The 14,762-nt window shown below is 41.7% G+C and overlaps 2 protein-coding genes across 3 annotated transcripts in view; one reads left to right on the top strand and one right to left on the bottom strand.

The window, feature by feature from the left end:
* Positions 1-1,696, bottom strand: part of LOC311108845 (dihydrolipoyllysine-residue succinyltransferase component of 2-oxoglutarate dehydrogenase complex, mitochondrial-like) — a 32,042-nt gene extending 30,346 nt beyond the window's left edge. Inside the window, exon 1 of one of the 2 annotated variants that reach the window (XR_014610555.1) lies at positions 1,323-1,680. Coding sequence is in view for 1 of the 2 variants with exons in the window: in XM_084151609.1 (XP_084007735.1) it covers positions 1,323-1,475 (153 nt within the window). In the remaining variant the exon portion in view is untranslated. Of the gene's footprint in view, positions 1-1,322 lie in introns of both variants that reach the window. The other variant, XM_084151609.1, reaches the window with a different exon arrangement.
* A 948-nt stretch (positions 1,697-2,644) lies between these two features.
* Positions 2,645-11,801, top strand: LOC311108844 (prospero homeobox protein 1-like; the record flags this gene model as incomplete). Its single annotated transcript, XM_084151608.1, has 4 exons — positions 2,645-4,282; positions 7,567-7,668; positions 8,047-8,241; positions 11,624-11,801. 4 exons carry the CDS (start codon positions 2,645-2,647, stop codon positions 11,789-11,791), a joined length of 2,103 nt encoding a protein of 700 aa, XP_084007734.1. The 3' UTR covers positions 11,792-11,801.
* Between the last annotated feature and the right edge of the window lie 2,961 nt (positions 11,802-14,762).

Genomic DNA, 14,762 nt, shown 5'->3' with positions numbered 1-14,762 from the left:
AGCGCCCCACTACACCCATTGCCTTTACCAGAGCAATGCATGTTATGGCCTAGCTCTGATCAAGGCCATTGACAACAAACTAGTTGGGCAATGTGTTTTTACTCAAAAGGGGAGCTGGTATAAACCCTCTTCAGATAAGTCATTTGTGTGGCATAGTGTTTAAACACAAACACCGCAATCAAGTAGCTAATGATTTGTCATAGGTATGGAAATATATGACTCTTCTCTTAGCTCTCTGGTAGTGGGTCAGTGTGAAATAGTCAAAGAGAAGCTAGCTATAGCTATAGCTTACACTAGTTGTGTAAGTTGGTGTAGTGAAAGTGGGGTTGGAGAGACACCTGAAGACTTGCTGAACTACACACAAGACTAGCTCACGCCTGGCACGACACGGGCTATCTCTGGCATAGGTTTCAAACAGAGGTCAAGCTGTAAAATAAATGCACGAGAAAGTCAAAATGTGCTGCTAGCTGGGGAATAACTCTCTGCAGTCTATGCATGAGAGTTGTGGCTGAAGTGTGTCTTGACAACGATGTGAATGTGTATAGCTAGCTAGCTAACGTTGCTACCTAAGGCAGTGGTTCCCAACCAGGGGTACTAGGATCACTGGGGGTACTTGGCCTATCCACAGGGGGTACTTGAGAAGACTATGGTAGGCTACTTCAGGGGTACTCCAGGCAGAGCAAAATTCAGTTGGTGGTCAAACAACCGAAAAGGTTTGGGAACCACAGACCTAAGGCATTAGATCAGTGTTGCATACCTGACAAGTCACACTCACGTTTGTTAATTTGGAAGCTGGATTCTAAAGGACATCCGTAACGTTAATTTGGCTAGCTTGTTAGCTAGCAATCTTATGGTAGTTAGGCTCGGTTAGCTAACTAGCTAGTTAACTGGCTCTTTTAGTAACACCAACCAGCAAAGCCATGCTAACTAAGAACTGACCCCAGCGTTAGAAATACCATAATGCTAGCAAAACTGGCTAGTTAGTAAATACGCTCAGAATCGCTAGCTAGCAAGCTAACGTTAGCGTCACCGGTTGGCTCTTCAAATAATTTACTTAGCTAGCTAAGTTAATGGTTCTAGTGATATTCCTACCAACTATGCACAGCTAGCTATCCAAATATGTATATTTCATACATGTAATTAGAGGGGAAAGCAAGCCATTTCATTAGCAGCTTAGCTAGACATGGGACGGGTGTCATTCTGTCCTTGGCAGGTTTGGGTGAGGCCTATTCCCCGATAGCTAACGTTATGGCCTTGAAAAAAGCTTTGCCGAACCCAACGATTCGGTACACGGGGAAATTGAATTGGTATTTCTCTCCTACCTGACTTAGCGCAGACAGAGAGCGCCCAAGTGTCCGGCAAAGACATCGGGAATGCGATAACATAGCGGCAACAGTGGTGGCAAACCGACCAAGGAAGCGGTAGGGAAGTTCAGAACACTTGGGATAGTACCAGGAACGGTCACAGTGGGTCATGGCTAGAAGGGATCCATCTTTTGTCAAATTAACTTCAGATTGTACTTTTCTTAGCAGCAGATCAGGACAATTTACGCAGCGTGTTAAAATAATTGATGTGGCAGGTTAGGATAATTAGGTTACGATTAGGGGTAGCTAAAATTGTCAATGTTTGGCGTTATTTTGACAAAAACTGGATCTCATCTAGCTATGACCGTTGCCTACTGCCCCCGACGGGAAAGAACGAGGGACAAACCAATGTCGTTTTTATGATAGGGGAGGTAGCTCATATTAAATACAGAACCTCTGTTTATAATCATCCTTCTCCCCTGTGGCAAGCATCATTCATCTCTCGTCTCTGGACGCCTACCTTCCCTCAGCGCAACAGGTAGTCAGGCATCCTTTTCTTTTCGGTGTCTGTGGGTTCTTTGGAAGTAGACACGTGAAAGGTAGGCAGTAGGCTGCAACAAAATCTTCTCAACAAAGAGTATGCTCATTTAAAGTAACTGTGCAGATATTCTTGCTATTTTCTATTAAAATAAATAGTGTGATTGGATTTGATCAAACCGGTATTCTCGTTTGGGTCTTAAAACTTGTCTGCTGCTAAATTGATATATATGGAGCATTTTCTCATTTATAAAAGACGAGAATGGCTAGTGCCAGTCATTTTATTGAACAGTTTTCTTAAAAAAATAAGATTTTAATTGTGTTTCTACAGGATGCATATTTGCTTAATTCTAGCATTGACATTACCTTAACACTCTTTTGAGGTCAAATGTGAGTAATATTGTTTGCTCCTGCATCATTGCTGCACACTATGAATACATACAAATATTGTTGTCTAGTAGATTACTTCACAAAACGTATAACTTTCAAACTGCCAGTGAAATACAGTATTTCATAGTTATTACCAATGGCAAAATTATAGATTAATCACAAATATATTATTTTAGTTCATCTGTTAAATATAGCCTAGTTTTATTTTATCATTAAAATTATATGTTGTTTTCTGGGGAAAATAACATTACATTTTGCAGTATTGATGATTTTCCATGAACAATATTGTTTTTCTTTAAATATTTTATTACAACACTTTCTAACGCTAAATGCTTTCTAAAGCCCTGTTTTTCCGGTAAACTATATTTGTGGTTATGTACTTTATTGTACATTTCTTAATTTTTTCATGAAGCATGGAGCCAAGCCTTTTGGACCACAGCATGCATCCTTCCTCCAGCAGCACCTACCCAGAGGACAGGACAGAGCATCCTCCCTCCTTTCTACACAACAACATATACAAGTCCTCCTCCCCTCAGTCCTCCTCTCAGTCAAGCGGTGGATCCCTTATCTCTACACTCCTACAGACAACCATAGAGAGTAAAATATCCCTGCAGGAGAGCACCTCTGCATATTACCCCCCAGACACTCCCATGTTCAGCTCGGACTCGACGAGCCCTAGCCAGGTGGACCACCACAGCAGCATTTCATCCAAGAGCAGCAGCGCCACCATGGAGCCTCTGTCTCCAGCCAGCCTGGCATCCACCGGGGCCAGCCCCACTAGATTCAGCCCCAACGGGGCCGGGTTGACCCAGGACTGGACACTGGAGTTGGGGGACAGACACCGGGCGAAGCGTGCCAGAGTGGAGAACATCATCAGGGGCATGGCAGGCTCTCCTCTCAGTGTTTATTTCACAGGTGAAGGGTTTGGTGAAGGGGAGACCACTCCAACCGGTCACCATCAGAGTGAGATGTTGGAAAACAAGCAGGAGAACAAGAGGAAACAGAGGGTGCCGCAGCACCAGGACCTCCAGAGGACAGGGGGCGCTAGCGGGAAGAGTACGGAGGAGGGACATACACTGAGGAAGCAGCTTCAGACCATGCAGAGGCTCCTGGGTCAACTCCAGGCCAGGTTCATTCAGGTCTACGAGAACCAGACTAATGAGTCTGAAGAGGACGTCAGTGAGGAGACAGGTTCAACGGAGGACCACCATAGCACTTGGAACAAAGGATATCCGGAGACAGAGACATCTCATGGTGAGGTGTTCTTGGACCCTTACAGTGAGTTTAACAACAAGACGCCTTTAGATAGAGGTCATCTGGGATGGAAGAATAACAAGATAACTGACTACCTCCACTCAAACCCAGACAACGAAGACAAACTCCTAGCAGACATTCTCAAGTATGAACTCTCCAGAGCTGTAAACTCGAGCGTTGACTCCATTTTCAAAAACATATCACATACTTTAGTCAAGTCACCACAGCTACACGTCGAGGATGGGGGAATGGTGGAAACAGACGATGAGACCACGTTCCTCAGCTCTCGCGAGCCAGCGTCAACGTCCACCCATGTAGACAGCATGTCACGGCTCCCCCCGTGTTCTGAGAGTGGTATGGCCCAACAACTACAAGAGATTCAAACCGAGGCTCTATCTCTGGTTGTTCAAAAGCCTGCTTCAATAACTCGCCCATGTTCTCTAAACCTAACTGTGAAAAGGCCTCTCCATTTCCACCAGCCTCCATTCCTATACAACCACCCCACTGCCCTACAGGAAGACCACCAAGTACTGGACAACCTCAAACACAACAGCTACCATCAAGATACCTTCGGAGGGCTCCAGTGTAGACCCACTACCATGGGTCTGTCTAACCCAGAGATGGTTGACTTACCGTGGGATCCGGTCATAGTGAGGTCCAAGGTGACCTCCAGGCCACCCAGGAGTCCTCAGGCCACAGGGCATCATGTGCTTCTGGACAGTCTCAGTCTCCCTCACGTCAAGATGGACAGTGGTAGCTTCCAGAGGATGGTGAAGAGGACCTCGTATGTGCTGAATGTATCCTTTACAAGAGTGTTATATTTATTTTAAATTAAGGTGTTTTTCCACTTGATTCAGACAGTAAGGAAATTAGGTGGGGTGACAGGCAAGTGGGAGAAACAGTGGGAAAGAAGTTTAACTATATAATTCTACTATATACTTTACATTGAGTTAGTCAGTGAATCTGTAATATTAGAGTTAGTCAGTGAATCTGTAATATTAGAGTTAGTCAGTGAATCAGTAATATTAGAGTTAGTCAGTGAATCAGTAATTTATTAACCCTTATTTTACCAGGTAAGATGACTGAGAACATATTCTCTTTTACAGTAACAACCTGGGAAAGAGTTACAGGGGAAAGAGAGGGGATGAATGAGACAACTGGAAGCTGGGCATGATTAGGTGGCCATGATGGTATGAGGGCCAGATTGGGAATTTAGTCAGGACACCGGGTTTAACACCCCTACTCTTAAGGGATGGATCGAAATGTACAGAATGGTTACCTGGAGGAAAATGGAGAGGGTCATGCTTTTCCAATTTCAGTCAAGGGGAGGGTTTAGTTTTTTTTTTAAATGTAGTCCAGGGGAGGGTCATGTAATTTCTAATTGATGAATACATTTCTCAGTGTTTTAGAATTAGTTGCTTATTAGTCTATATATCGATGGGGTCCCGATGCCACCCCTCATATCTCTTATTTTAAGCGTTCAGGGAGGGTTTAGGTAAAATATGTTTTGCTGAAGGGAAGGACATCCATTTTCATTTCACGGAGGTCCGATTTTCTCCCTGTGACCCTTATTATATAAACAACGTTCACTCCCTAAGTGCAATTGGATCTGTAGTGACCACAGAGTCAGGACACCCGTTTTAACATCCCATCTGAAAGACGGCACCCTGCGCAGGGCATTGTCCCCCTTCACTGCCCTGGGGCATTGGGATCTCCTTAGACCAGAAGGAAGACTGGCCTCTACTGGCCCTCCAACACCACTTCCAGCAGCATCTGGCCCCCCATCCAGGGACCAACCCTGTGGGATGCAGGGTGGTATGCTGCTGGAATAGAATATGAGAGTTAGGCAGTGAATCTGTAATATTAGATTTAGGCAGTGAATCTGTAATATTAGAGTTAGTCAGTGAATCTGTAATATTAGAGTTAGTCAGTGAATCTGTAATATTAGATTTAGGCAGTGAATCTGTAATATTAGATTTAGGCAGTGAATCTGTAATATTAGATTTAGGCAGTGAATCTGTAATATTAGATTTAGGCAGTGAATCTGTAATATTAGAGTTAGTCAGTGAATCTGTAATATTAGATTTAGGCAGTGAATCTGTAATATTAGAGTTAGTCAGTGAATCTGTAATATTAGAGTTAGTCAGTGAATCTGTAATATTAGATTTAGGCAGTGAATCTGTAATATTAGATTTAGGCAGTGAATCTGTAATATTAGAGTTAGTCAGTGAATCTGTAATATTAGAGTTAGTCAGTGAATCTGTAATATTAGAGTTAGTCAGTGAATCTGTAATATTAGATTTAGGCAGTGAATCTGTAATATTAGATTTAGGCAGTGAATCTGTAATATTAGAGTTAGTCAGTGAATCTGTAATATTAGATTTAGGCAGTGAATCTGTAATATTAGAGTTAGTCAGTGAATCTGTAATATTAGAGTTAGTCAGTGAATCTGTAATATTAGATTTAGGCAGTGAATCTGTAATATTAGATTTAGGCAGTGAATCTGTAATATTAGAGTTAGTCAGTGAATCTGTAATATTAGAGTTAGTCAGTGAATCTGTAATATTAGAGTTAGTCAGTGAATCTGTAATATTAGATTTAGGCAGTGAATCTGTAATATTAGATTTAGGCAGTGAATCTGTAATATTAGATTTAGGCAGTGAATCTGTAATATTAGAGTTAGTCAGTGAATCTGTAATATTAGAGTTAGTCAGTGAATCTGTAATATTAGAGTTAGTCAGTGAATCTGTAATATTAGATTTAGGCAGTGAATCTGTAATATTAGATTTAGGCAGTGAATCTGTAATATTAGAGTTAGTCAGTGAATCTGTAATATTAGATTTAGGCAGTGAATCTGTAATATTAGATTTAGGCAGTGAATCTGTAATATTAGAGTTAGTCAGTGAATCTGTAATATTAGAGTTAGTCAGTGAATCTGTAATATTAGAGTTAGTCAGTGAATCTGTAATATTAGATTTAGGCAGTGAATCTGTAATATTAGATTTAGGCAGTGAATCTGTAATATTAGATTTAGGCAGTGAATCTGTAATATTAGAGTTAGTCAGTGAATCTGTAATATTAGAGTTAGTCAGTGAATCTGTAATATTAGAGTTAGTCAGTGAATCTGTAATATTAGATTTAGGCAGTGAATCTGTAATATTAGATTTAGGCAGTGAATCTGTAATATTAGAGTTAGTCAGTGAATCTGTAATATTAGATTTAGGCAGTGAATCTGTAATATTAGATTTAGGCAGTGAATCTGTAATATTAGAGTTAGTCAGTGAATCTGTAATATTAGAGTTAGTCAGTGAATCTGTAATATTAGAGTTAGTCAGTGAATCTGTAATATTAGAGTTAGTCAGTGAATCTGTAATATTAGAGTTAGGCAGTGAATCTGTAATATTAGAGTTAGTCAGTGAATCTGTAATATGAGTGTTATAGGTTGTGGTCAAGCACAAACTGTGTTTTTCAAATTCCTGGCTTCTCCATCAAATGATAGATTCTTTGGTTGGCTTTCTTTAGTGAGGCAATTGGCTTCAGATATGGCACAAGTCATATCAATAATACTGTGTCTAAGAAAGCTTCTGCCTGTCTTTGAGGTTTAGGTAAGTCTCTCATAATAATATCCTTCATCTGCCCACAAGGATAGTCCATAAACCAACATCTATTATGTTTCTTTCCAATGTTCTTCTCTCTTTCCAGGAAAACAATATCTATGAGGCTTGGGCTAGCATTAGTAGCTGTGGTAGGATGCACTTCAAGGTTAATTTCCCCTTTGATCTTGTGATCTCTACTCCTAAGGAAATTGCTTCTACTATCCGAGTGTAGTCTAATGATTCAGGAACAGAGAAAAACATTGATGTAAAAGAATACCGGTCTTAAGAATTGTTTTCAAAGGAAGTCTGTGCTCACGGTAATAATGAAGTTTAGCAATGTAGTGAAAACCTATTTTTTGTGATGAAAACAAGCAAAGGGTACAGGACATGATTGACTCTAGGAATAAAATATACTTTCATCCATTCATATTCTGATGTATGCACGGTTTGAGTACATGGCGTTAGCTCCATAACCAGAGCTGTAGGAGGGTCTGACCACGCAGCACCTGAAGAAAGCCAAGTTGATGTTCTTCTACGCCCGCTACCCTAGTTCTAACGTGCTCAAAACTTTTTTCCCCGATGTCCAGGTAATAATGAATGTCCAGGTATAAAAAAAAAAAATCTCTTGTTAATGGATGACCTTTCCTATGGCGTGTTCTACTGGTAGAGTGAATGCCTGAATGGGCAAACCAACGTTGAGATAAAATTCCCTAATTGAAAAATCATCACTGAACACATAACTGTGGGCAATTTGCTTTATTCAAATAGTTCATACACGATTTATTGACATAGACAGTCGAAACAGTGGATTGACCAACACACGCACACACTAAAATCAACTAAATAGAACGTAAACTACATCAGGTAAAATTAAATAACAAAAAAGCATCAACCCAGACATTATTTCAAATAACTTAAGAATGTACTTACCCAAACCGATTTGTTTTATTTGTGTTCCCATACAGCTCACTCGCTGTATCACCTCCCAGCTGATTAAATGGTTCAGCAACTTCAGAGAGTTCTACTATATTCAGATGGAGAAGTTTGCCCGTCAGGCCCGAGCGGAGGGGGTGAACAGCGTGAGGGATTTAACAGTGGGCAGAGACTCGGAGCTCTTCAGAGCCCTCAACACGCACTACAACAAGGCCAATGACTTTCAGGTAGGCTGAAACATCTCGCTCATGCATTCAAATAGAGTCTCGCCCGTGTAGTCATTTAGCCTCATATGACCTTCCTGATCTAGCGAGCTCACATTCGGTTTTGCTAAGTGGGATTTACACCGATTTGAATCTGTGTAGCGAAACAGAAGGTGAGATCGTGAGATCAGGATGGTTGTAAGAGGCTAGCATTCATTGTGCTGATCATTTCTTCACTTCTCTCATGTATTTTTATGACACACGTCTTCACCATTACGTCTTCAGTGTGCTCAGGCGGATTCCTGTACAGACAGTCAATCTGTTCAAAGTATAAAATGGTATGATTAATACATTGTTTATGGGTGGTTGGCATGTACAACAGGTACACTATATACAGCAGTATGTGGACACACCTTCAAATTAGTGGATTCGGCTATTTCAGCCACACCTGTTGCTGACAGGTGTATAACATCGAGCACACAGCCATGCAATCTCCATAGACAAACATTGGCAGTAGAATGGCCTCACTGAAAAACTCAGTGACTTTCAGCGTGGCACCGTCATAGGATGCCACCTTTCCAACAAGTCAGTTTGTCAAATTTCTGTCCTGCCAGAGCTGCCCCGGTCAACTGTAAGTGCTGTTATTGTGAAGTGGAAACGTCTAGGAGCAACAACGGCTTAGCTGCAAAGTGGTAGGCCACACAAGCTCACAGAACGGGACCGGAAAGTGCTGAAGTGCGTAAAAATCGTCTGTCCTCGATCGCAACACTCACTACCAAGTTCCAAACTGCCTCTGAAACAACGTCAGCACAATAACTGTTATTCGGGAGATTCATAAAATGGGTTTCCATGGCCGAGCAGCCGTACACAAGCCTAAGATCACCATGCGCAATGCCAAGCGTCGGCTGGAGTGATGTAAAGCTCGCCGCCATTGGACTCTGGAGCAGTGGAAATGCGTTCTCTGGAGTGATGAATCACGCTTCACCATATGACAGTCCAATGGACAAATCTGGGTTTGGCAGATGCCAGGAGAACGCTACCTGCCCGAATGCATAGTGCCAACTGTAAAGTTTGGTGGAGGAGGGATAATGGTCTGGGGCTGTTTTTCATAGTTCGGGCTAGTCCCCTTAGTTCCAGTGAAGGGAAATCGTAACGCTACAGCATACAATGACATTCTAGACGATTCTGTGCTTCCAACTTTGTGGCAACAGTTTGGAGAAGCCCCTTTCCTGTTTCAGCATGACAATGCCCCCTGTGCACAAAGCAAGGTCCATACAGAAATGGTTTGTCGAGATCGGTGTGGAAGAACTTGACTGGCCTGCACAGAGCCCTGACGTCAACTCCGTCGAACATCTTTGGGATGAATTGGTATGAATTCCCTACAGGTTATAGAAAAGAGCAGAAGCTGTGTACCTAGCCGTTCTGACCCCAGTCCTACTTACGGGTTTTGGACAATTTGCTCTTTTAGTAGTTGTCTAGTAGGTTTCCTCGAGGAGAATGACCCAGAAAGAGGAGAAAGCCCCAAAAAGACAATAAAAAGATACAACAAAAATACCACAGTAAGTACTAGTCTACTGCAGTAACAAAAATACTAAAGTAAATACTACATTATACTAGTCATATCCACAAAAACACTAGAGTAAATACTACAGTATTCACTGTAGTGTTTTTGCGCAAACAGTGCAAAAACAGTGAATAATATAGTAATATTACTACAGTATACCATAGTATTTTCTGCAAATGCATCATTCTTTCGACACCAAACCCACCACTGGTGTTCGTGGCCAAAGAGCTCTATTTTCATCTGACAATAACACCGGTTCCAATCCAAGTGCCAATGCCGTTAAGCAAACTCCAGACATTTTTACATTTGTTGGATGATATTAAAAGAGCTCTTTGGCCACTAGTGATTGGCTTGGCAGTGATAGAATGATTCAGAAATAACCTCAGATTTGATGGGGCTATTTTGCTTCCACTGGTCCTGGGGCCTTTGTTAAGGTCAACAGCATCATTAACTTTATCCAGTACCAGGACATTTTAGCCAAAAACATGGTTGCCTCTGCCAGAAGACTGAAACTTGGCCGCAACTGGATCTTCCAGCAAGACAACAACTCCAAGCACACATCAAAATCCACAAATAAATTGTTAATTGACCACAAAAATCAACATTTTGCAACGACCATCTCAGTCTCTGGACTTGAACCCCATTGAAAACCGGTGGTTTGAATCAAAGAGGACAGTTCATGAGATCAGACGAAGAATATCAAGGGTCTGGAAAGATTCTGTATGTAGGAATGGTCTAAGATCCGTTACAATGTGTTCTTCAATCTCATAAAGCCTTGTAGAAAAAGGCTCAGTGACGTTCTTCTCAAGGTGAGGTATTGAAAACAGGGGTACCAATAATTGACCCCTATCTTTTTTTCAGAATTTGCTGTATTACTTTTTTAACAAAAATCTCTTTCTCTGAGCAATTGCATTAGCATAGAAAAATATTTCCCAATTTTCCTTGCACATAATCGCCCAGTATTTGTATTATTTATTCGACAGGTCTTTTTTGTTTTGCTCATCTTTATCTAGGGTGCCAATCATTTTGGCCCTGATGTCCAACCCCTTCAGAGGGGTAGAGTTGGAGGGTTCATTACTTTTTGTTGTTGTTACTTATTCTGTCAGATGTCTTGCTTTGCTAAAGCTGCTTGGAGACTAGAATAGTTTCAGTCCATCAACAGAGATGGAAATGTTTATATTCTGCTCTGTTCCCAACTCCCCTGGACGCCACACACACACACACACATACACCAGTAACATTTTGTCTGAAACAAAAAGCACTCCTATTTCCTATTTCAGCGGTACAAATGCCTTGCTCAAGGGTACAATGGGCAGGAGATTTGAAACCAGTTGCAAGTTTCTCGCTTCTTTGCCCTGGCCCTGGATTCAAACAAGCCTGCTGCCAGCCTGCTTACTTACCAAAAAAGCATTGTGATCTCCTCTCTCAGGCCACTGAGCACATGGCACTACAGGTCATTTAGATCAACAGATAGTGCCAAAGGATCCACAGAAAGGAATACATTTCCCGCTGAGGAAAAATCAATTTGTTTTGGCATAAAAAAAGCATGTACAACTTACCTCGCCATCAACACGTCTGCCAAAAGTGACAGAATTACTTTGTATATCAGAACATTTTCTATATCATATTCAGTTGTCATCCTACAGTACCTATACAGGTTAGAGCTATAATGTTGATCTCATGGATGGTCAGTTCTTGCATCCACAGTTCTGTCTATACATTTGCCAATGGTTACATTTCCAGCCCCATCAGCTTTTTTTTTTTTAACCAAAATTGTGTCGGCTTTGTTTGAATTGCAGATTGCCCTTTTGAAATCTAACTGGTCGTGCCTTTCATCCGCAGGTCCCTGACAGGTTTCTTGAGGTGGCTGAGATCACACTACAGGAGTTTTACGTCGCCATCTCTCTGGCCAGAGACTCAGACCCATCCTGGAAGAAAGCCATCTATAAGGTCATCTGCAAACTGGACAGTGACGTACCGGCCGAATTCAAAGCCCACCTCGCAACATAGAAAGAGCCAGACAAAGAGAGGGGGGGGGGGTTTCATCCAGAATGGATGGTGCTGTATTAAAACTATTTTCCTGCATGTCCCACTGAATTTAAAGCACCCTTCAAAAAGCTCACCTCACAACATAGGCCTTTTCGCAATTGGATTTCCACGATTTCTATCCTCCTTTTGAAAAACGTCAGAGGGAAGTGGAAACTTGGAAACAAATGCACAGGTAGGAAGTGACTCCTATAGAGTCAGAGAGATGTGTTTAATCCTTTACTGTAGAAATATTTTCCCCTCATGGGATTTTCTTCGTGCCGCTATCAATGTTGACAGTTCTGCAAGTCACTCTGGATAAAAGCGTCTGCTAAAGACCATATAAACTGCAGGAGGCCTACTATCTGGATAAAAGCATCTGCTAAAGACCATATAAACTGCAGGAGGCCTACTATCTGGATAAAAGCATCTGCTAAAGACCATATAAACTGCAGGAGGCCTACTATCTGGATAAAAGCATCTGCTAAAGACCATATAAACTGCAGGAGGCCTACTATCTGGATAAAAGCATCTGCTAAAGACCATATAAACTGCAGGAGGCCTACTATCTGGATAAAAGCATCTGCTAAAGACCATATAAACTGCAGGAGGCCTACTATCTGGATAAAAGCATCTGCTAAAGACCATATAAACTGCAGGAGGCCTACTATCTGGATAAAAGCATCTGCTAAAGACCATATAAACTGCAGGAGGCCTACTATCTGGATAAAAGCATCTGCTAAAGACCATATAAACTGCAGGAGGCCTACTATCTGGATAAAAGCATCTGCTAAAGACCATATAAACTGCAGGAGGCCTACTATCTGGATAAAAGCCTCTGCTAAAGACCATATAAACTGCAGGAGGCCTACTATCTGGATAAAAGCATCTGCTAAAGACCATATAAACTGCAGGAGGCCTACTATCTGGATAAAAGCATCTGCTAAAGACCATATAAACTGCAGGAGGCCTACTATCTGGATAAAAGCATCTGCTAAAGACCATATAAACTGCAGGAGGCCTACTATCTGGATAAAAGCATCTGCTAAAGACCATATAAACTGCAGGAGGCCTACTATCTGGATAAAAGCATCTGCTAAAGACCATATAAACTGCAGGAGGCCTACTATCTGGATAAAAGCCTCTGCTAAAGACCATATAAACTGCAGGAGGCCTACTATCTGGATAAAAGCATCTGCTAAAGACCATATAAACTGCAGGAGGCCTACTATCTGGATAAAAGCCTCTGCTAAAGACCATATAAACTGCAGGAGGCCTACTATCTGGATAAAAGCATCTGCTAAAGACCATATAAACTGCAGGAGGCCTACTATCTGGATAAAAGCATCTGCTAAAGACCATATAAACTGCAGGAGGCCTACTATCTGGATAAAAGCATCTGCTAAAGACCATATAAACTGCAGGAGGCCTACTATCTGGATAAAAGCCTCTGCTGCAGCTAAAATACCATATTAACTGCAGCCTGGTCTTCAGCAGCATACTATTTGTGCCACAACCAGAGAGGTCTGCCATGTGAGAATGGCTGTAGTTGTGTGAAGCTCTGGGCAAATGACATTTCTGTTAGACATAAATGTGAATCAAAATGGAATCGGCGTACAGTACATTAAAAGGCATGTTTTCCTGTCGAGCAGACGGTCTTATCAACCAGTGTGTCCTTTTAAAACAGGCATAATGAATTGTACAATGTGTATTTTTTTTGCTATATCAATACGATTAACAATAATACAAGAGGCCTTGGTTCAATTTTTTTTTATGCATACATCAATTGAAACATGCAGTATGTCAGGATTATTTGATTAGATAAATCAAATATCTGTTTTCCAACTCCCAAGAGGACACAAGACAGACTGTGGTAAATACAGTGGGGGAAAAAAGTATTTAGTCAGCCACCAATTGTGCAAGTTCTCCCACTTAAAAATATGAGAGAGGCCTGTAATTTTCATCATAGGTACACGTCAACTATGACAGACAAAATGAGAAAAAGAAATCCAGAAAATCACATTGTAGGATATTTTATGAATTTATTTGCAAATTATGGTGGAAAATAAGTATTTGGTCAATAACAAAAGTTTCTCAATACTTTGTTATATACCCTTTGTTGGCAATGACACAGGTAAAACGTTTTCTGTAAGTTTTCACAAGGTTTTCACACACTGTTGCTGGTATTTTGGCCCATTCCTCCATGCAGATCTCCTCTAGAGCTGTGATGTTTTGGGGCTGTCGCTGGGCAACACAGACTTTCAACTCCCTCCAAAGATTTTCTATGGGGTTGAGATCTGGAGACTGGCTAGGCCACTCCAGGACCCTGAAATGCTTCTTACGAAGCCACTCCTTCGTTGCCCGGGCGGTGTGTTTGGGATCATTGTCATGCTGAAAGACCCAGCCACGTTTCATCTTCAATGCCCTTGCTGATGGAAGGATGTTTTCACAAAAAATATCACGATACATGGCCCCATTCATTCTTTCCTTTACACGGATCAGTCGTCCTGGTCCCTTTGCAGAAAAACAGCCCCAAAGCATGATGTTTCCACCCCCATGCTTCACAGTAGGTATGGTGTTCTTTGGATGCAACTCAGCATTCTTTGTCCTCCAAACACGACGAGTTGAGTTTTTACCAAAAAGTTATATTTTGGTTTCATCTGACCATATGACATTCTCCCAATCCTCTTCTGGATCATCCAAATGCACTCTAGCAAACTTCAGACGGGCCTGGACATGTACTGGCTTAAGCAGGGGGACACGTCTGGCACTGCAGGATTTTAGTCCCTGGCGGCTTAGTGTGTTACTGATGGTAGGCTTTGTTACTTTGGTCCCAGCTCTCTGCAGGTCATTCACTAGGTCCCCCCGTGTGGTTCTGGGATTTTTGCTCACCGTTCTTGTGATCATTTTGACCCCACGGGGTGAGATCTTGCGTGGAGCCCCAGATCGAGGAAGA

The sequence above is a fragment of the Coregonus lavaretus genome (genome assembly GCF_964263955.1).
Source record: "Coregonus lavaretus genome assembly, chromosome: 33".
Classification (NCBI taxonomy): Eukaryota; Metazoa; Chordata; class Actinopteri; order Salmoniformes; family Salmonidae; genus Coregonus; species Coregonus lavaretus.
The sequence above is the reverse complement of the archived record's forward strand: the minus strand, read 5'-3'. Positions and strand labels throughout refer to the sequence as shown.